This window comes from Phyllobates terribilis, unplaced genomic scaffold (assembly GCF_046119375.1).
Source record: "Phyllobates terribilis strain yellow unplaced genomic scaffold, ASM4611937v1 Scaffold_2__4_contigs__length_985480577, whole genome shotgun sequence".
NCBI classification, from domain to species: Eukaryota; Metazoa; Chordata; class Amphibia; order Anura; family Dendrobatidae; genus Phyllobates; species Phyllobates terribilis.
This window is the reverse complement of record NW_027362762.1, coordinates 946,641,177-946,662,857: the sequence shown is the minus strand read 5'-3', so window position 1 is coordinate 946,662,857 and position 21,681 is coordinate 946,641,177. Positions and strand designations below refer to the sequence as shown.

The 21,681-nt window shown below is 41.6% G+C and overlaps 2 protein-coding genes across 2 annotated transcripts; both read right to left on the bottom strand.

Moving 5' to 3' along the window:
* Positions 1 to 2,114: 2,114 nt before the first annotated feature.
* Positions 2,115 to 7,942, bottom strand: LOC141239152 (putative gastrointestinal growth factor xP1). Its single transcript, XM_073668515.1, has 3 exons — positions 7,779 to 7,942; positions 2,654 to 2,800; positions 2,115 to 2,294 (listed from the first exon to the last, which is right to left on the bottom strand). The coding sequence occupies exons 1-3, from the start codon at positions 7,858 to 7,860 to the stop codon at positions 2,281 to 2,283; spliced, it is 243 nt and encodes an 80-aa protein (XP_073524616.1). The 5' UTR covers positions 7,861 to 7,942; the 3' UTR covers positions 2,115 to 2,280.
* A 6,038-nt stretch (positions 7,943 to 13,980) lies between these two features.
* Positions 13,981 to 18,834, bottom strand: LOC141239136 (putative gastrointestinal growth factor xP1). The gene is made up of 3 exons (XM_073668514.1): positions 18,666 to 18,834; positions 14,610 to 14,756; positions 13,981 to 14,202 (listed from the first exon to the last, which is right to left on the bottom strand). The coding sequence occupies exons 1-3, from the start codon at positions 18,745 to 18,747 to the stop codon at positions 14,189 to 14,191; spliced, it is 243 nt and encodes an 80-aa protein (XP_073524615.1). The 5' UTR covers positions 18,748 to 18,834; the 3' UTR covers positions 13,981 to 14,188.
* Between the last annotated feature and the right edge of the window lie 2,847 nt (positions 18,835 to 21,681).

The following is a 21,681-nucleotide window of genomic DNA, read 5'->3' as shown; positions in this document are numbered from 1 at the left end:
TGCAGGCTGTCACAGAACTCCTGGGTGTTGCACAGATGGCTTCTCCCCAGTGGCCTCAATACATGCAGACACCTCCACCCAAGTCCACTAGATGGAGCCCTGTCAGGTATATATATACTGGGGGTGGAGTTCAGGAAGTCAGTCAGTGGGAAGCAGTGAGTGTGACACTATGCTGCAGCACCAGACAAGCTGAAGTCTGTGTGGCTGAAAGCCAGGCTAGGCCCAAGCTGCGGGCTAGTCTGGCTAGTGGAGAGCCTAGAGTGGGCTAGAAGATGAGGAGAGGAGAAGAGCCATGAGGGACAGAGGAACCACACAGGGTTCGTCCCCTGTTGCAAGCCGGGCACCGAGCCCGAGCCTATTGGGATCTCTATGCCCAGTAGGGAATCTGGCATACTGAGGAGGATTTCATATCTTTAAGTCCACCCATGAATACCGCATATTTAGAGGACTAGGTACCACGAAGGCCCCAGCGTCCAGGGATCGTGGTAACCAGTGGGAAAGCCCTCGCCGCCAAGCAAGGCGGGTGAGAGAAACATCAATGGAGCTGGACCCTGTTCCAGGCAGGTCTGAAGCTCCAGGGAGAGAGACAGGAAAATACAGAAAGGAGGCCTTACACCCGCTCACTGGGGAGCAAGTCCAGAAGTGCACACCACCTACAAGTACCCCGGACCGTACCTGACTACCATCTGCAGTAAAGGTACTGAAACTAGCCCCGGTGTGTGTGTCTGTTCTTCCTCTGACCCGGCTGGGTCCCCTCTCTCCAGCATCCCTTCACACCACACTGCCCCGGGGGCCTGCTCTACCTGCGGGGAGCAGAAACATCCCAGCTGCCATCCCATCACCCCCCGGAAGTCTGAAGCAGCGCTGGTAATCATTACCAGGTACCACAGGTGGCGTCACAAACTATTTTTTTTATTTTTATCCAAGTTTCAATCCCCTTTTTCAAGAGTGACCCCAGGGTACGAGCCCGGGAGCCTACCACCGCGACATCCCCAAACCAGGTAAAGGCCCGGGTACCGAGTCATCCCCATCCCCTGGGCGCGTCAATAGTTGATTACTATCAGCAGTAATATTTTACTATTCTGTGCTAAAAAACTGCTGATCTATTTTTTTTATAAGAATTATCTATATATTTAAATATAGAAATAATTTAAAAAAAGTTTCTTCACTTTTTCCTTTGTCAGGCTATAAAAATTGGAAAACATCCTCGTACAGTCCAATTTTTTTCATGGACCCATTGACTTGCATCTCACCATCGGATCAAAAGCGGACACGTCTCCGCGATTTTCATGTGAATGGCCCCATAGATTATACCAGGTACAAGTGCTATCCGTGAAAAACACATGTAACACGTGAAAATCAGACTGGTCACTGGTGAGATTTATTCTGCACCTCAACACCCATCACACATAGTAAAACAACACACTGGGAAGTTTCCTAACCCCTAATGTAATAAAAGTTAAAAAAAAATAATGAAAAAGAAAAAATACAAACTTGGTTTGCTAAAAAAAAATAAAAAATACCCGGAACTCTGATGTGCGCTGACACCAACCACTGGTCACTGTGCTCACCAACCACCCGAACACTCGGTCGTGTGATTGTCTGCAGCGGCTATGTTATTTGCACTCTGCATTACTTATTTAAGGGACACACATGGGTCATTATTACTTTCTAGGGGTGCAAAATGTGGGCACTGTTTTCTTGGTCACATGCACAGGGCATTGATATTTTCAAAAGGGCGATTTTACCATCTAGAGGGCACAAAGGAGGCATCATACAAAGTGGTGGCATTACTATGTGGGGGCACTTAGACCCATTGTCAAACAGCAGGTGTAGTAATAGGGACACATACGGCAGCATGGGCTCATCATTGGGGTATCAGCAGGATGTTTGTGCAGGTTGGGGATAGATGGGGACGGGGCTGGAAATGTGAGAAAAATGTGTCTTTGTTGTGATCTCTGCTGACGAGTCCTGGCTGGAGAAGTTGTCGTGTTGGTCTGGGCCAGATGGAAAAGACGGGAAAAGTGAACGACTCAATTGATTTTTTAGGCCCTCTATGTATACCACTGATCTGAGACTTTATATTAGAAAAGATAAAGATTTCGAAACGCATCTACATTTCCAATTGAATCTTTATTACTTTACATGAGTGCCTGGCTGTAATACATTTAGAAAAAGGGAAAGTCTTTTATGATGTGATTGTGATCACGGCAGAGATAGTTCTTCGATGGCATTGCGTTTCATCCACAGGCAGAGACCAGGTTGTTCATCACAATCTCGTTAAAAGTCGCATTCTGTAAAAGAAAAACAGCTATTAATAATTAACATTAAATGAGGGCACTAGAAACTTAACTAAAGCAAAAATCCCCCCAAAATTAAACCCCTCCGTGTGGGAGAATTTTGCAAGTACTACCGCATAAAAGTAATTTTTTTTCTCCAAATCAGCAGAACCCTTGTCAATTGGTTTGTCTTTTGGTTTCATTGAACTGAATAGAGCTGAACTGTAGTACCAGACACAACCAGTGGACAAGGATGGCACTGTTTTCCCATTTTCCATTCTCATGCAACCGCTCTAAGTTGACCACAGATGATATCTTGGAACAATGAGAGCATGGGACATTGTTTTGAGTCTATACAATTCTTTAAATCTTACCATCATTTGGGCGAGGATAGAAGCACCAGATGGCATTGTAGTCCTTACTGTTATAACAGCAATTCTTCGCGATACATTGGTCTGCTGTGATGCCGGGTTCTCCGCAATTCACTCTGGAAACTGGTTCAACTGAGCATTGATACTCATCTAAAAATGATAACAAAACAATCATATATAGTAAGCTCAGAGTCAGGTGGCAGCTGTAAAGCTTGTAGGTAGGGATGAGCGAATTAGTTTAGGGCGAATTGAATTTGGCTCGAATATTATAAAAAATTCAGATTAGCCTTAATCCGAATTTTTTATGATCCGCTTCATGCAAAATCATCGAATTGCAGAACTTTGGGAAAGGTGTTAAAAAAAATTGATACTCATCTTGCCGCTCACCTGTCTTTCAACCTCCGCAGCTCATTATCTAGTCTTCCACTCCATCTGGCCTCTTTTTTTTTTTTTTCAGCGGGCTAGATCCTCTTTGGGCATCTTCATTCTGTACCAAAAAAGCCTCTTAGATCAACATGCACGTCGTAACGTCATGACATGCATCTCCCATGGTGCTGATTAGGCCTCAGGTGGCGGATCGTGACATTGACATTGAACACTGGAGGAAAGATGAGGACTGACGGAGCGGAGGAGCGATGGTGGGCTGCGGCAGGGAACGACAGGTGAGCAGCGAGATGAGTAACCCTTATTTTTTCTTTCCACCCTGTTTGTTATGCCCTAGGCTCTAGAGAGGCCGCAGAGTTATTGAGGAATAATAAGGAACATTCGTGAGGAACATTCAAACATTTGTTTGCTAATTTCAAGCATATTGCTGAATTAAAATTTTCAGCAAATTTTACTCATCTCTACTTATAAGAAATTAAGTTACAGCCCCTGAGTAAAACTTAGATACTTTTTAAAACATTTGTGTTTCAATAATTCAATTCCCTAAGACTATATTAACATAATACATACAGACATCAGACGACGAAGTAACCTATATGGCTCTTATCACATATTGCTACGTGCGAAAAACAATGTTTGTGTTACACAGGTGTCCCAGGTATTACAGGCTCTGCTTCCTTCCCCTGGGTCCGCTGCCCTCTGATGTGCTCCACATCGGGTTTTTCAGTTTGACCAGTGTGGATCAATGACACCATCTCCATAGACCTATTTAAGGCACACATCTGTCTGTTGGGATTGAGACTCTAAACCTCTATGTTTGGTGTGCTCCAGCTTCTGTGCATACTGTGCTTTTACCTGCTTCCTTCCCTGCTAAGTTCCACTACATCCGGCCTGCTGCTCCGGAGGTTCCTGAGTATGACTAGTCCTCACTGCCCATGTGCCTTCCTGCACGCTGCATCAACGCCTAGTGTCTGTGTGCCCACCAGAACCTGAGACTTGGAGGATCCATCTCACCCATTGAGCCTAATAGTTTATGTCTTTCAACATTAAATATGTATCTCAGCAGGGCCTGCTCTAAACTTTCTTGACCCCATAACCAGGGCATGATCTAGGGGAAACTCAAAGTAGAAGGGACTTTGTGTAAGGATTGGGTATGTTTGAGTAGATGCCAGAAGGCAGGTGGGACGTAACATGGCAAGGGCTCTTTGTAGTAGGTGTATGCAGGGGACGATGCAGAGTGATGGGCAGAAGGTTTCCTCCAGGATTGCCCTGTATTTAGCTCCATCCATCTTCCCATCACTTCTGACCAGCTTCCCTGCCCCCGCTGAAGAAAAACCTCCACACAGCATTATGCTGCCACCACCATATGTGACGGTGGGGATGGTGTTTTTAGGGTGATAAAGTAACAGAGGTTTGGTTGGGGGAAGTGGCAAAGGGATCATACACAAGTTGTAAAGAGCACTATCAGTTAAGTTTGGGTCAAGGGGAACACAAGGTTGCAAGAACTTTGTAGATAAGGTCCAGTAGAACATGCAAATTTGAAGAGGCTCTGCAGAGGAGGAGCTGTGGGGTAATAGTGGGACATTGTTGTTCCACTCCAGTACAGCCAATAACAGTAGCTTTACAATGTTTGCTATCTCAGGCAGAAAATCCAGGACAGTAATAGGCAAAAAAGAAGACCTCTCATAAGTGATCAATTCTGGACATTTCAGAAACTACATGGAATATTTCAGTGAACAGTGCCCCTAATTCTTTACTGTATAAGGTACTGAGACCGGACTGAGCTCCTGATGATCAGATGCTACTTCAAGTGGTAGAAAACTGGGACGTCGAAGGGGATTGGTCTTAGAAAGCTAGTGGGGTAATGAAAAAAATTATCCAACAACACCATTTCCAAAAGTTGGCCAACTTAAAGAGGAGGAAACCAAGTTTGGAGATTATCCCCTATCTGTAGGAATGTAGAAGATCAGCCTTACTCTGCCTTTGATATCTCCGGCGATCCCATAGAGAATGAATGGAGCAGAAGCACACTTGAACACCACTGCATTATCAAAAGGCTCTTCAAAATCCCGATTCCTGGAATTAGTGGAGATCCCAGCATTCGAACAACCAGTCATCGGGAAGTTATCTGTAGTTGATAACTTCCCATCTTAGTACAACTTAAATAACACCTAAGTGAAACAATATTGGCCTTATATACTAAAGTTGGTGGGCTCCTGTCAGAGACCATAAAGGTATAGCTTGAAGCTCAAGGACCTTCATGCAAAATTAGTAACCTACAAAAAACTAACAACAAAAAAATAGACTTGAGACCAAAGGGGTCCACAATTATCTCATCATGACATCTACCTTATCACTAACTTAAAGATTGTTTCCCACCTACATGTGCCCTACTAATGGGTCTACAGATTTGCTCCCCTGATGAACCTCAGTTATTGGAGGTGAAACACGTCAGGACAGTTTGAATACCTAGGGATGGATCCACTTTGATAGGAGATGAGTATTATGTGCTATTTTTCTATATCATCAATTGTTTACATTTTCTCAGGATGAATAATTTGTGCAATATTTTTCTTTACACTTAATGGTTAATTATCTTCTATTGGGGGTGTTACTGATGGGTCCCTTTTGGATATCTTTGCATTATACTATATATTCAACAGTATTTAATTGTATAAATCAAGGTACTACTTAGGTCACAGCCATCGTTGATCGGGGGCGTCACTGTCGTATCAATTAGGGTGCCGACCTCCGAGGGCAGGTAGGGATAGACATCAGGGCAATTTTAGGGCCTCTTTTTAAAAAAATTGGTCACCCTACAATTCTGATATTCTATTTACTGTGTTCTAATATCATTGGGATGAATCACAGGTGTTGGTTCTAATACTATTCTATGAAGATGTAAAGTTTTTAGTGGGGTTTCTTTCTGGTTTGTTAAAATAAGTAACCTACCATGGGCGTTTATAGTAATGGTGTTTTAATATATGGCAAGAAGGCTTTTGGGTCCCTCAGGCATTAGGGCCCAAGTGTGACTGTTACCTCGACATCCAATATACCCATGACCCAGGCCACACTGTGTTTCAATTAGTGTTTAAACCATGCACCAAACTTTAAGGAATCCTTAGTTGAACCCCTGAGGATCTTTCCTACATTGAACTTCCCCACAAGCAAAATCCTGAAACCATCTGTAGCCTTTCATACCAGCTTCTGTTTAGCCGTGGGAATATGCGAAGCTTTATACAGTGCCTTGAAAAAGTATTCATACCCGGTGAACTTTTCCACATTTTTTCCACATTACAGCCACAAACTAAAATATATTTCGTTGGGATTTTATGTGACACCAACACAAAGTAGCGAGTATTTTTGAATTGTAAGGGAAATGATACAAGGGTTTTCTAATTATTTTAAAAATATAAATCTGAAAATTGTGAGGTGCATTTGTATTCACCACCCGCCAGTCAGTACTTTGTAGGACCACCTTTTACTGCAATTACTGCTGTAGTCTTTTGGGGTCTGTCTCTCCAGCTTTGCACATCTAGAGGTGACTTTTTTGCCCCTACTTCTTTGCACACTCGCTCTTGCTCAGTGAGATTCGATGGAGACGTCTGTTATCAGCAGTTTTCACGTCTTGTCACAGATTTTCAGTGAGTCTGGACTGTGACTGCACCATTCACACACATGAATATGCTCCAATCTAAGCCCTCCATTGTAGCTCTGGCAGGATGTTTGGGGTCATTGTCCTCCTGGAAGGTGAACCTACGCCGCATTCTGGAGTCTTTTGCAGCCTCTAACCTGTTTTCCTCCAGGATTGCCCTGTATTTAGCTCCATTCATCTTCCCATCACCTCTGACCAGCTTCCCTGCCCCTACTGAAGAAAAGCTTCCCCACAGTACTATGTTGCCACCATCATGCGTGACTGTGGGAATGGTGTTTTCAAGGTAATGTGCAGTGTTGGTTTTCCGCAACACATAGCGTTTTGCATTTAACCCAAAAAAGGTCTCATCTAACCAGAGCACCTTTTTTTCTACAAGCCATGTAGGGGAACGGCCAGCACATGAAAGAATATTCACCTTCCAGCTGGACAACGACCCTAAACAACCTGCCGGAGCTACAATGGATGGTTTAGATCGGGTCTCCACTTCTCCAGCAAACCAATATTTCCTAATAAAGTAATTTCACACATATAAACTAGTAAAACCATATGAAATACTCTTTGACAAAGCTTTATCTTTATAGCGAGGTGAACACACATATATAATATACTGATATAATAAACAAATGTACATGACTTACTTGGCGCAGCCTGCCCATGTACCTATACTACCTTCCTGTTCATACATGTTATCAATATTTCCCTTTTCTTTCCCTTTTTTCATATCTTTGTAATTTAAAAATCAGCGATCAGTCTCAATCTTTTAGAGAACCTATCAGAAAACTGTTCAGTTTGCCCACAGCACACCCGCAGGAGAATTGGAGAATTGCACTTTACCTATAAAAATCAAAGGGCTGAAAATCTAATGTTCCAGGTCTTCTAAAGTAAGATACACTCTTTATAGCTTCTTTTAACCTTTTACAGAACTTATAGATGAAAAGCTCAGATCGGGCCCCCACCTCTCTAGTAACACAATATTTCCAGTAAGGTACTTTCACACAGATAAACTAGTAAACCAAATCAAATAGTTTATAGCGAGATGAACACACATATATAATAAATTAAATTAATAAACAAATGTATATCACTTACTTAGCGCAGCCTGCCCATGTACGGAGCTGGAGGACCCAACAATGAGGGCGATGGTAAATAAGCAAAAGACCTTGTAATTCATGGCTGGTCTCCTCACTTGGTGTTGCCCGTGGTTGGTTGGAGTCGAGAATAGAGTGGTCAAGTCTTACTGGAATTAACTTTATATTCTTAGTTGTTTGCTATGTCTTTTTCAGGTTATGCCAATTAGGGTGGGTCTGTCGAAATGTTGGTTAACACAATGGTCTTCCGCTGTAGGCCTTTGTTTTGGCACACTGCACGTCCAATGGGTCACAATCTTTTCCATCTTATCTGGAGTAAACACCTGCCAATTTCAATATTATTTTGGAAAAGAAATTCATGTGATTTCCAAACAGCCCAAAATATGATGCCATAAACGTGGAAAAGATCCAAGAGTCAATATCTACTGACGCAGACTGAGCTAGCTTCATTGTCTCCATTGGTGCATTTTCATATCAGATCTTTTTTCTTTATACTTTAATTATTTCCAAACTCTATTAAGTTCTTAATGGGACACTCTTGTAAAACAGCATTTGTTGGCGTCATTTTTGATTGTTATGATCAGCTTGTCTGTTCCTCTTGCCTATAATTGATTTTTCTCTGAAGTGGCATTTTGCATATTTAATTTCCCAGAGGAGCATTGCATGGCCTTTAAGTCTCCTTACACAGCCATGTCAAGCATGTAATTTACCACAAGGAAAGATGTTACCCCTTGGACCCCATTAAGAGACCTCTCATGTAGCCTAATCAGATCTCTTGTTTTGCACTGAGGAGGAACATTATTCCGAAACACGTGTCAACATATAGAGGTTGTGGTTTGGCTTTTATCATAAGAGGAGGTGCACACGGCCATCGAATCTCTCATCCAAGAGAATCAGGGTGATTATGCAAATGACACTCTGATCAGAGTTTGATATGAGTGTCTGCAAAGTGTGATCCAATTCTCTCTGATCAAAGTTAAATGTGCGGGTGAATAAAAAGTCTGTAAAAGAAAAATGGTACAAAATTTTTAATCAAACCCAATTGCAAAAATGATTTTTAGCCCAAAATACATGCATTTAAGTAAACAAAAAATGGTCCCAGAGGTGAACAACCCAGGCCCAAGGAGAAGCATTGTCCAGTTATATAGTCAACTGGACCTTCTGCTCTTCCACCATCATATTGGCCTTCAGCATGAGGGGATTACTGGTATTTTTTTTATCCTCACCTTATGAGAACCATAACTTTGGCTATATTTCCGTGGATATAGCTGCCTGAAGTCTGTGGCACCATTTAGGAAACAATTCATGATTTTCATTTTTTTAAGCCTCTTTTCTTCTTTTTGTCTCGTATTATTTGTTGATGTTTTTCAAAAATTGCACACGTTTTTATTTCAGTGAAATCATAAATGTTTTTTTTATTTTTGTCTTTTAACTTTTGGCACCTTCTTAGAACAAAAAATTACACATTCTGCTAAAACGTCACAAAAATTTAAGCGAAAAATTTCATCCATTCAGAAAATCACTCTGAAGGGAAGGACTAGAGTACTTTTTAAAAAGTTACGATCTGAAAACATCTGGAAACTCCAAGATCTGTCCACAATGTTAAGCCTAAAAAATAAACAACCAAACTTATATGAAACAGACTTAAAAAATGAACATAAAATTTGGAATTACCGTATATTTCGGATAAATATTCGTCCTGTATTTTTACTTCTTTTTACTTCTTTGGTTTTGTCATATTGGTAATACTTCGAGAAATATTACCTATTCAGCAGTTACAGAATCTATATACATAAAAAAATTTGTTTGTTACACGCACACTTTGTGAGTTAGACATTCGCAGCCAAATGTCTGTTTTTTGAGGGAATTTTCTTTTGCATTTTTAAAAAACAATTATTTCCCCATTCGTAAAAATGATTGCACGAGAAATGCAAAAACTCAGTATTGTTGCTTGTTACTAGTAAGCACCCTGTTTGACAATGATTTTAGATTTTTTAATTTCTGTAAAAATTATTGAGCTGGCATGCTGTTGCTCTCTAGTGCATAAAGAATTAAGAAAAAAATGTGCAATTAGAATTCAAATGCAGCAGGACAGATGCCAAGTGCACCATATCACTGATCAATCACAGTGAGCATTGCATTGCTGTTGCTGGAACCTCTCCTATCTCTCTCTTCCCCTATCAATTTAATCTGTGTATTATTCATAGACTACAACACTCATCTTCTTTATTGCTGCAGTTATACAAAACATTATTGTCTGGATAATTTTTCCAGTGAAAAGTATAATGAATTAAAGGGCACCTGCCATGTTAAAAAATGCTAATACCTTGCAGATATGAGGTTAATCTGCAGGTCATTAGCTTTCGGAAAGTTGCCTGGCACATGCACTGAGAGCCCCACTGCCTGGAAGAAATTAACTTTATTTCTCTCAGCAGGCTCAGGAGGAGTCAATTGGGTGGTTCAGTACAGTTTTATTCACCTCTCAGTGCAGAGTGAACGCCTTCTGTAACCAGGCCCCCGGCACTTACTGGCAGCTGGCTCTAATGCTGATCCTGCTGTCAGTCAGTGCGGGGGGGCGCTGTTGCAGCCACCGCTCTCTCCATGTACTGAGTGGTTACTGAAGCCATGCCGGCACCACCCCTATGACTGAAAGACCAAGGCTGTCGGGAGGAATAAAGTTAATTTCCTCCTTGCAGCGGGGCTCTCAGTGCCAGCACCGCATGGCTTCAAAATGCTATTAATCTGCAGATTAACCACATATCTGCAGGTTAATGGCATTATTTTACATGACGTTTCCTTTAAGGGTGGGGGTTGGAAAGAGAGGAAATTATAATGTGTTGAGGGTGAGAGGTGGAAGACAAGACATGATGTAATGAATTGGGGGGAGGCGGCATGTAATTATAATGAATTGGGGGTGCGGAAGGTGCCACTGCAGGGGTGCAAGTCATGCAGGAGAGGGTGCCCCCCTCCCTCTCCCAGCCTCCTAAATGCTGCAATCGTTATTGATCACGGAATTTAAGTGGTTAAACAGTCAGGGGCAGTGGGCGTGTTCACAGCTATCACTTAAGCCAAGCTCCCGATGGCAATTGTGCAGGCTCAGCTCCTGAGCCTTGCATGATAGCCCCGACATAACTGTACATCGATGGTTATGAACCTCTTCCCGCCCATGGCGTATAGGTACATCAAAGGTCGTGAAGGTACAAATATTAATTACAATAAGTTAGAGAGGTCACTGTAGATGTCTGTAACTGAGTAACAGCTACACGCTGCATGATTGGCTAATCTAAAATATTTATGGGTTGTAGCTTTAGCACGATGCCACTTCTCCAGAAGAAGGCACGCCTGCCGAAACGCGCGTCGGGGAAGTGGCACCGCAGCTAGCCTGAAGTATACTATTTATTTCATTCACTTATTGCATCATGCATGTATTCTTCTTAACTTATGCTTGTATTACCACTCTACCTTGCAGTCAGACTTCTGATGATACTATGTGTTTACCTTATTACTACATATAACACTGTATATTACATCTTGTCTGCCCCCGTGTATCTCTGTGTGCTTCATATTTTCTTCCATTGACCCATCTTAGCTTGGGGCCATTTTTTGGTAATTTTTTGCTGCATTTCGCCCCTGTACATAACTTTTCATATTTGAATTCTTTATTTTAGATTTAATAAAACTTAACTTTTTAACGTGTGAGTCCTCCAACATCTTGTAGAAATTCTTCACAGGAGAGCGAAAGCTGTTATATCTGCAGAGGGACGACTCCACATTAATGTCTATGGATGTAGGATGGGGGGGGTCAGGAAAGTTCTTGGAGATGTGATGTGGAGGGGGCACTTACTTTTGTCTGTATAGTATAACTATCCCTGTCCTGACTAGAGATCAGCGTCTAGGAGAACATTCTTAACCAGAACTTCCTTCAACCTCTGTCATGTCCCACGACTTGGGAATATTACAATATTGTATTATTATTGTATTGTTGTTGTTATTCTGCTATGCAATCAGGTTGCACCCTTTAGAAGTTTGTCCTTTCTCCCTCTCTGTAGCCCAGCTCTGATGTAAGTAACCCCTCCCTTCTTTCTCTTCAGTCAGTGTCATCCATCATCGGCTGAGGATCATCTCTGTACTCCTCTGGTCCAGAATAGTCATTTTGACCTACTGTAAATTTACATAATACAAGAGTACAGTTTCAAAATAAACATCTTCTGGAATCTTCATACGTGCCTCCTGCAGTCGAGTTGAAGCTATCTGACTAAATCACTGTGTGTGAGTACCAGTACATAGAGACATCCACAGAAACAGTGTCTCAACAGCCCCACACTCGCAGCCTAGTTATAGAGTCAGAATAACCTCTTAAATTTGTACTGACCATGGAAGATGGTGTAAAACTGTCTATTTTTCACTGTAAGTAGCTTTTCTTAAGCATTTTTTTCTACACGAAAAACACAGACTATGGCCATGAAAACTGTTTTTTTGGTGTTAAGTAGTGATGAGCGAGTATGTTCGGTTAACCCTTTCGCCGAGTATACTCGGCCGAGCACCGAGTATTTATAGCGTGCTCGGGCTTTAAGTTTTCGTCGCTCCGTGAACATGATTTGCAACTGTTTGACAGATTTAATACATGTGAGGAATTCTGGAAAAACAGGTATACTCGGTGCTCGGCCGAGTATACTCGACGAAAGGGTTAACCGAACATACTCGCTCATCACTAGTGTTAATTCATTTTGACCTTTGTGGGGAAAAATTGCAGCCAAAGTTGTTTTGGTGCGCTTTTAAAAAATGCACCACAGGCAAAAAAAAATAAAAAAATTAACCATATGAACAAAATTTTAGGAACTTAACTTATCCTGCTGTTCCAGTAAAACAGGTTTTTTTTCTGCATGAAAACAAATGGAAGGAAAAACATATCAAAAGCGCTGAGTGTGTGTGAACAAGCCTTATTTACTTACCTGTTGATAGCAGATTGCTGAATCTGAATATGTGTGAATTGAAATTTGTGTGTGAGGAATCTTCTGAGATTTTGCCTGTTTTGTTTGTAGAGTACATCCCATTGCACTTTTGTTATAAAAAGTAAAGGTAAGCAGTAAAGGCAAACCCCTGTGGTAGTCTGTAGTAATTCTGGCCCAGGTTAGTCCAATGTGTGTCTTACCATTAATATCTACACCGTCCTACACTGATTTGGGGGCAGTTTAACTATCACTTGGGGCTTTAGACTGGTCTAGATTAATTTTAAGTTATAAAAGTTACCAGGTAGTGGCTCAGTGTGTGGCTGAAGCCATATGGCAGGTAGAAACCCCCGGTTACTAAAGAATAAAGGAAAACTACACCAGAGGAATAGAGCAGCTCCCTGAAGTGGGAGATGGTATCATGTTGTACTCTCACATATTGTGCCCTTCTGTATCCAAACTCTAGTCTACCTAGTTAAGGCCACATTACAGCTATCACCGGAACGCTCAACTTGGCTGCCAAACTCCTCTCTCCCTGCTGAACTGAAGAATTGGCCATTGAGATTCCAACAGCCCGGTCTTTCTCCCCCTATATCATCTGTTGGGGTAGAGTCTGAAAGCTCCATACACATTCGATTTGTGGGTTCAATGGGTTCAAATTTGTTTTATCTATTGTGTATGGGGACCTTTACTGTGTTTGGCTGTTGTGTTGAAATACTTGGAGATATCACCCTGACTTGCGGACTGCCGGAAGGAGTGCCAGTGCCTCAAAGCAGACTTTAGGGGAGGAATGGTGGTGAATGTTATGGCACTGAGGTGAGCATGGTTATAATGGGCGTATAGAAGTGCAATTGAGAGAGCGATTTTGGCACCAAGAGGAAGAAATGTAGTAAACTCAGTTGTGGTAGCCACAAAACCTGCGAATGGCCAGGTTTGGCCATCGTTGGTGTATTGGGGAGCTTGAGTCCTGAACTTCTTGTTCATCAGTTACTGACAGTAAGCTGTAAACCAGAGGTACTTGTCTATTGCACGGTGCATGGTGGGCTGAAGCCAACATGTGCTTGTTCAATTTGTAGACTCTCGTAAAATATTTTTGCAGGCCCATGGACACTAGAGTATGGGTTCATCTAGCATGCTTTGGAAGACACATTGGAACCACCAGCTGCTGTAAAGTGGAACCATTTTGATTTTTGAGGCCCCCTATGTATACTACTGATCTGATAGTTTATATTAGAAAAGATTGCGAAACGCGTCTACATTTCCAATTGAGTCTTTATTACTTTACAAACGTGCCTGGCTGTAATACATTTAGAAAGAGAGAAAGTCTTTTATGATGTGAAATCTGATCAAGGCACAGATAGTTCTCCGATGGTTCCTTCTATGCAGATATGAAACATGATGACGATCGTGTCTTATTGCGTTTCTTCCACTGGCAGAGACCGGGTTGTCCATCAGAATCTGATTAAAAGTTGCATTCTGTAGAAGGAAAACAGCCATGATTAATTAACATTAAACGAGGACACTGGAATCTTAGCTAAATCAAAAATCCCCAAAAAATTAAACCTCTCCCTGTGGGTAATTTTGCAAGTTCTACCACATAAAAGTAACTGTTTTATCTTGATAAATTAAATCATTCAAAACTAATACATAAAATCAGCTTTTTTCCCCCCAAAAATCCTTATCTAGTGGTTTGTCTGTTTGTATGTATGCATTGAAGTAAATAGAGCTGAACTGTAGTACCAGACACAACCAGGAGACAAGGGTGGTGCTGTTTTCCCATTTTCCATTCTTATGCAACCGCTGTAAGTTGACCACAGATGATATCTTGGTACAATAAGAGCATGAGACATTATTTTGAGTTTTTACAATTCTTTAAATCTTACCATCATTTGGGCGAGGATAGAAGCACCAGATGGCATTTTTGTCCATACTGTTATAACAGCAATTCTTTGCGATACATTGGTCTGCTGTGATGCCGGGTTCTCCGCAATTCACTCTGGAAACTGGTTCAACTGAGCATTGATACTCATCTAAAAATGATCAAAGAAATGATGTATGGTGAGCTCAGAGTCAGGCGGCAGCTGTAAAGGTTATAAATCGAGATGAGCGAATCGGTTTGAGGTGATAGGAATTTGTCTCAAGTATTAAAAAAAATGGATTATCTTGAATCCCAATGTTTCATAATCTGCTTCATGCAAAATCTTCAAAATGGCTACTGAGTATTTGTTGGCTAATTTTGGTAGAACTGCCGAATTCGAATTTCACTGAATAATACTAAAAAAAAAATCATAAAACTTCTGTGTTTCACAACTTTTATTCCCCAAGCCCATATTAACATATATGTCTGAACTTTCTTGGCCCCATACCCACGGCGCGATATGGGGAAACACACGGTAGCAGAGACTTTGTGTACAGAGTGGGTATTTTTGGGGAGATTCAAGAAGGCAAGTGGGATATACCAAGGCAAGGGGTCTTTATGGTAAGCGTATGTGGGGAAGGATGCAGGGTGACAGACAGAAGGAGTCATAGAGTAACAGAGGTTTGATTGCGATCAGTGGAACAGGGATCATACACAAGTTGGAAGAAGGTCTGTGGAAGGAGGTTGGGTCAATAGGAATACAAGTTTGCAGGGACTCTGTGGAAATGGTCCAGAGGAACATACAAAATGAAAAGCAAAATTAGAAGAGGCTCTGCAGACGAGGAGCTGTGGGGGAATCGTGGGATATTGTTGCTCCAGTCCATATACAGTAGTTTTACTATACTTGCCATATCTTCCAGAACATCCACCAGGCTCACAGACAAAAAGAAGACATCTTAGAATTGGAATAATTCAGAAAACGGGGCAGCATGATGGCTCAGTGGTTAGCAGTGCATCCTTGCAGCTCTGGGGTCCTGGGTTCAAATCCCACCAAGGACAGCTTCTGCAAAGAGTTTGTATGTTCTCCCTGTTTTTGTGTGGGTTTCCTCTGGGGTTCTCCAGTTTCCTCCCACATTCCAAAGACATACTGATAGGGAATGTAGATTGTGAGCCCCAATGGGGACAGTGCCAATAATGTCTGTAAAGCGCTGTGGAATTAATGGCGTTATAAGTGAGTAAAATAAAACAGTGCCCCCTATTTTTTTATTGTTAAGGCACAGCGACCAGACTGAGCCATGGTGATCAGATGCTAACCTGAGGTCGGAAACTTGTGATGTGGAAGGGGAAAAAGGTGGTGCGCTCATGAAAAAATTACCAACAAAGACTATATCTGAAAGTTGGCAATTTGAAGGGGTTTTACCAAGTTGGGAAGTTATCTCCAATTCTTAGGCTAGGGAACCACTTCCTGGGAGCTCCGACAACTGGAACCTCCACTGATCCCGAGAACTAGAGCTTTTCAGATTGTGAATTGATCAGTGGTTGATCATGCTTACTGCCGCTCCATTTATTGTTAATCGAAGACCAGCCGAACTCCAGCTCGCTATCTCTCATAGAGAATGAATGGAGCACAGGTCCACATGATTGACCACTACTTCATCCTTGGGATCAGTGATGATTCTAGTGGTCGAATCCCCAGGGATCGGGAAGTCTCATGGATAGGGGATGACTTCCAAACTTGGTGCAACTAAAACAACACCTAAGTTAAACAATATTGGTCCTATACACTAAGGTGGGTGGACTCCGGACTGTCATAGACCATAAAGGTGTATATTGAAGCTCTTTGGCCTTCATGCACAACCAGCAACCTACCATGGTCTTTCTTCAGTCACTAGGGTTCGAGTCTGACCCCCTTTAGCCATGATCCATGCCGCCCGGTGTATCATTTCCTGGGTAAACAATGCACCAAAATTGGAGGGATCCTTAGTCGAACCCCTGAGGACTGTTTCTTTCCTTCAAGAAGAATCCTGAAACCATCTGTAACCTTTCATACCAGCTTCTGTTTAGCCGTGAGAATATACAAAGCTTGATACATATCACGCGAAAGCCGCGGTAAGAAATTCATTGATTAATTCTGTTTCTTTAAAATCGTTTACATCTTAAATTAAATTAAACAACCTGAAATTCTGAATCAGAAGGATCTCCCGAACGCACATGCGGACGCTGACTTATCACCCACCGACACAGCAATAAATCAAGGTTAAATAATGAAATTTTAAATTATGGCTATTTCCATGTTGTATTAGGATTGAGGAGGACACCAACACCCAAAGGGTCTTTTATAGAAGCCCCTCTAACTCGGAACTAGAGGGCGCTACTGTAAGCACTACCTTCCTTTGAAGAGTCCGGCATGAACGTAAGAATTTGGCTCTTTAATATTCCCCTCCCTTGAGACTCCTCGCTCGACATCAGAGCCGCAAGCGACCATGTTTCATCGAAAGCATGAATTACTTCTTTTTTTTAACCAGTTAAAGACTAGGCCATTTTTTCCTTTAATCTTTTAATAACCAGGAATATTTTTTTTTTTAGAAGCTTTAAAAGCCAATTTTTTCTCATTCGGTTATTCAAATGAATTTTTGTCTTTTTTTCGGTGGGTTATCATTATTATGTCCTTTTCTGTATTAGTATTTTTTTATTTTTGGTTATATCAGTGAAATAAGTAACCAAAAAGGAAATTATATATTTTTTTTTAAATAACACAATGTGCCACTAAATAACCTTTTTAATCGGAGTCTCCTTTCTTTTATGCTTTTTTTTTTATATAAGGCGCAAATAGTTTGGGGTTGACAGGGGCCGGGCTAGAAGCTATTGGTGGAAGGTTTGTTTTAAGTTCTGTTTTAGTTATTCTTTTTGTTTTCTTTGTTTTCTTTTTTTTTTTTACTTTGTTTTGTGCTCATTTTTTTCCATTCTTTACATTGTGTTACCAATAAGGTTAACTATGTAACTATGTATATGGAAGACAGGGATGGTAATAAACCAACTCTGCTTTTCCTACTTGGGAATCCAGCTGATTCTCAGAGGCCATATAGTGGGTATATACTCATTTACTACTTAAAGGGCAACCATTGTTTTAATCTTTATTTCATAAATCAATATTACACATGAAAAAAAAACTACTTTGTAATACATCTTATCAGAAAAATAGTTCCCTTATCGTTCACTCTGTAAACTTTGTATTGAATGAAGACAAGAATATAGTTGGTGCTTTTAGAATTCTATGGAGAGGGGAGGAGTGAAGAAAAGGAGGAGCTAAAGGCAGACACAGACATTCTGCCACAAGTTCTCCTGAAACCACAGTTATAGTTCTCCGTAGAACATTATAAGCACCAACTGTCATCTCCTATCTCAGTAATAGGAAACTTGTTTTCTTTGAAGATACATTTTACCCATGAATTGAGAATTTTAAGAAGTAAAGATCAGTCCCAGGAGGAGAAAGAAGAACATTTCTTTAAAAAGGTGTATAACATGGTGTTAATTAGTTAATATATCTTGCTAGTGAAGGGACTCTTGTCTAGATCTACCTAAAGATGGAAAGACCTATTTACCCATGTTAAAGGAGATTTTACTACTACTGACAAACAGAACTGGACTGGACCTATATTACCTTCCTGTTCATGCATCTTATCAATATTTCCCTTTTCTTTCCCTTTTTTCATATCTTTGTAATTTAAAAATCAGCGATCAGTCTCAATCTTTTAGAGAACCTATCAGAAAACTGTTCAGTTTGCCCACAGCACACCCGCAGGAGAATTGGAGAATTGCACTTTACCTATAAAAATCAAAGGGCTGAAAATCTAATGCTCCAGGTCTTCTAAAGTAAGATACACTCTTTATAGCTTCTTTTAACCTTTTACAGAACTTATAGATGAAAAGCTCAGATTGGGCCCCCACCTCTCTAGTAACACAATATCTCCAGTAAGGTACTTTCACACAGATAAACTAGTAAACCAAATCAAATAGTTTATAGCGAGATGAACACACATATATAATATATTAAATTAATAAACAAATGTATATCACTTACTTAGCGCAGCCTGCCCATGTACGGAGCTGGAGGACCCAACAATGAGGGCGATGGCAAATAAGCAGAACACCTTGTAGTTCATGGCTGGTCTCCTCACTTGGTGTTGCCCACGGATGGTTGGAGTCAAGATCAGAATGGACGAGTCTTACAGGAAGTGGCTTTATATTCTTAGTTGTTTGCTATGTCTTTTCAGGTTATGTCTATTAGGGTGGGTCTGTCGAAATGTTGGGTACGGTGGTTGGCCTTTGTTTTGGCACACTGCACGTCCAATGGGTCACAATCTTTTCCATCTTATCTGGAGTAAACACCTGCCAATTTCAATATTATTTTGGAAAGGAAAGTCAAGTGATTTCCAAACAGCCCAAAATATGATGCCATAAACGTGGAAAAGATCCGAGAGTCAATATCTACTGATGCAGAAGAGCTTTATTGGTGCATTTTCATATCAGATTTTTTCTTTCCTTATAACCTAATTATTTCCAAACTGTATTGAGCTCGGTAGACATACAAACATATGGCTCTTAAAGGGACACTCTTGTTAACTAGCATTTCCTCTCGTCATTTTTCATTGTTCTGATCGGTTAATCTGTTCGTTGATTTTTCTCTGAAGAGGCATTTTGCATATTTAATTTGTAGCATCGGCGTCTCTGCCTCCTGCTCCGCAGAGATGCCGTTCCCTCACCTCCGAGGTACAGGTCCGGTGTCCTCCTGCTTTCTTGCTGCTGTGGTGCGCACCGTGCGCAGCTTCCCCGGCTCTGTGCTTAGGGAGCACGCGCTCCCTCCCTCTTAAAGGGGCCACGCGCGCCATCCTATAGAGTCCCCGGCCAATGAGGACTTCCCCTATATCAGGCACCTCCTCCAATATGGAGGTGCCTGTGCAAGGTTGTTGTTCCGTGTGCTAACACTTGCTTCAGCCCTCAGGTCCCGCTGTCTACAGTCCTGCCCGCCAGTCTGTCTACAGTCCTGCCTGCCAGCTTGCTTACCTGGAAGCACCTGCCAGTTACCTGCCGTGCCCGCCAGCCTGCTTACCTGGAAGCACCTGCCAGTTACCTGCCGTGCCCACCAGCCTGCTTACCTGGAAGCACCAATCTGTTACCTGTTGTGCCCGCCAGCCAGCCTACATGGAGCACCAGCCTGTTACCTGTCGTGCCCGCCTGCTTGCCTACCCGGTGCACCCGTCTGGCTATCTGCCGAACCAGCCTGCTTATCCACCCGGACCACCCGTCAGCCTTCCTGCCGTGCTCATCCGCTGTACCGGTCAGTTCCTGCCATCTGACCCGTGGGAGTCACCTGCTCTCACACAAGGTTGGTCCCAGAGTGGCACCTGGTCCACCTGCCCGGTCCCTCCCTGGTTCATGGAGTCGATTGAGCCGCCGTGCGACCTTGGTCAGGCTGAGTAGGCACTTAGTCACCCCCCTCTGGTCCCTCCTTGCACCGAAGCACAGAGGTTCCACCACCCGGACCCGTAACATAATTCCCCAAAGTAGCATCGCATGGCCTTTAAGTCTCCTTACACAGCCATGTCAGGCAAGTCACTCACCACAAGGAGAGATGTTACCCCTTAGACACCATTTACAGGGCTTTATTACAGCCAAATGAGATCTCTTGCTTTTGCACTGAGGAGAGGCAACACCCCGAAACACATGTCTACAAATAGAGATTCTTGTTTGGCCTTCATCTTAAGTCATGTGGCAAGGTCCATTAATGGGTCGATATTGACTTAAAGGATTCCTACTTCCAATAGGTGGCGCTAATGTTCAATTCTTCCTCTCTGAAGAGGCAATTTGCAAATTAAAGATCCATAGGACAACACATCTCATATGTCTGACCCATCACAGAGTTTCGCCAATCTGGCTTTGTCCAGGGCATCTGGTCTCATGCTCTGGACTAAGCTGAAATGGCAAAACCCTGGTTCAGAGTGCTGTTTTATGAACTTTTAAATAATTTTAAAGCACAGTCTTGTTTATGTGAATAAAACACAATTATGTACCTGCTCCGTGAGACTATTTACATGTACAATGAGTGGATTTTTGCACCATTTAGGTATATTTTGATTGATTGATTGAATTGTTTATCCCCTGTGCAATTTAATTTTTTGCTGCTAAAAACATTTTTTTAATGCAAATTTAGGTTCCTATTTCTGCCCAATCTGTGCTATACATCTTCTTAGCTCAGAAAGGGGGAAAGCGGATGAGATTAAATAAATATCTTCACGAAAATATTAAATATATTTTTCTATGGTTTATTATAAGGAGAGTGTAGGAATGTATTATCCTGCCTGCAGTGGATAGGACACAGCGTACAGTACTGATACAAGACTATAAGGGTCACTCGGTCATAGTTCATTGGGTCTGTAGGTTCCTTATTCTTGATTTTTCTCAAGTCCATTCATTGTAAACAAGAGACAATACAGGAAAATATCCTCTGTTCATCCTCCTCTTAAAGGGGGTTGTCCAACATTGGTGAGCAAAAAAATTAAAAATTCTGCTTTAATGTAAATTAAATTTAAAATTTAAATTTAAATTGAGCAACAAAAAAAAACAGCCACGCAGGCAGAAAATCAAGGGAAAGAAGGACCGGAGTACTTTAGAAAAAGTCACGATTCATAAATCAGCCCAAAAACATCTACAGTTAGGTCCATATATATTTGGACAGAGACAACATTTTTCTAATTTTGCTTCTAGACATTACCACAATGAATTTTAAACAAAACAATTCAGATGCAGTTGAAGTTCAGACTTTCAGCTTTCATTTGAGGGTATCCACATTACAATTGGATGAAGGGTTTAGGAGTTTCAGCTCCTTAACATGTGCCACCCTGTTTTTAAAGGGACCAAAAGTAATTGGACAGATTAAATAATTGTAAATAAAATGTTCATTTCTAGTACTTGGTTGAAAACCCTTTTTTGGCAATGACTGCCTGAAGTCTTGAACTCATGGACATCACCAGACGCTGTGTTTCCTCCTTTTTGATGCTCTGCCAGGCCTTCACTGCGGTGGTTTTCAGTTGCTGTTT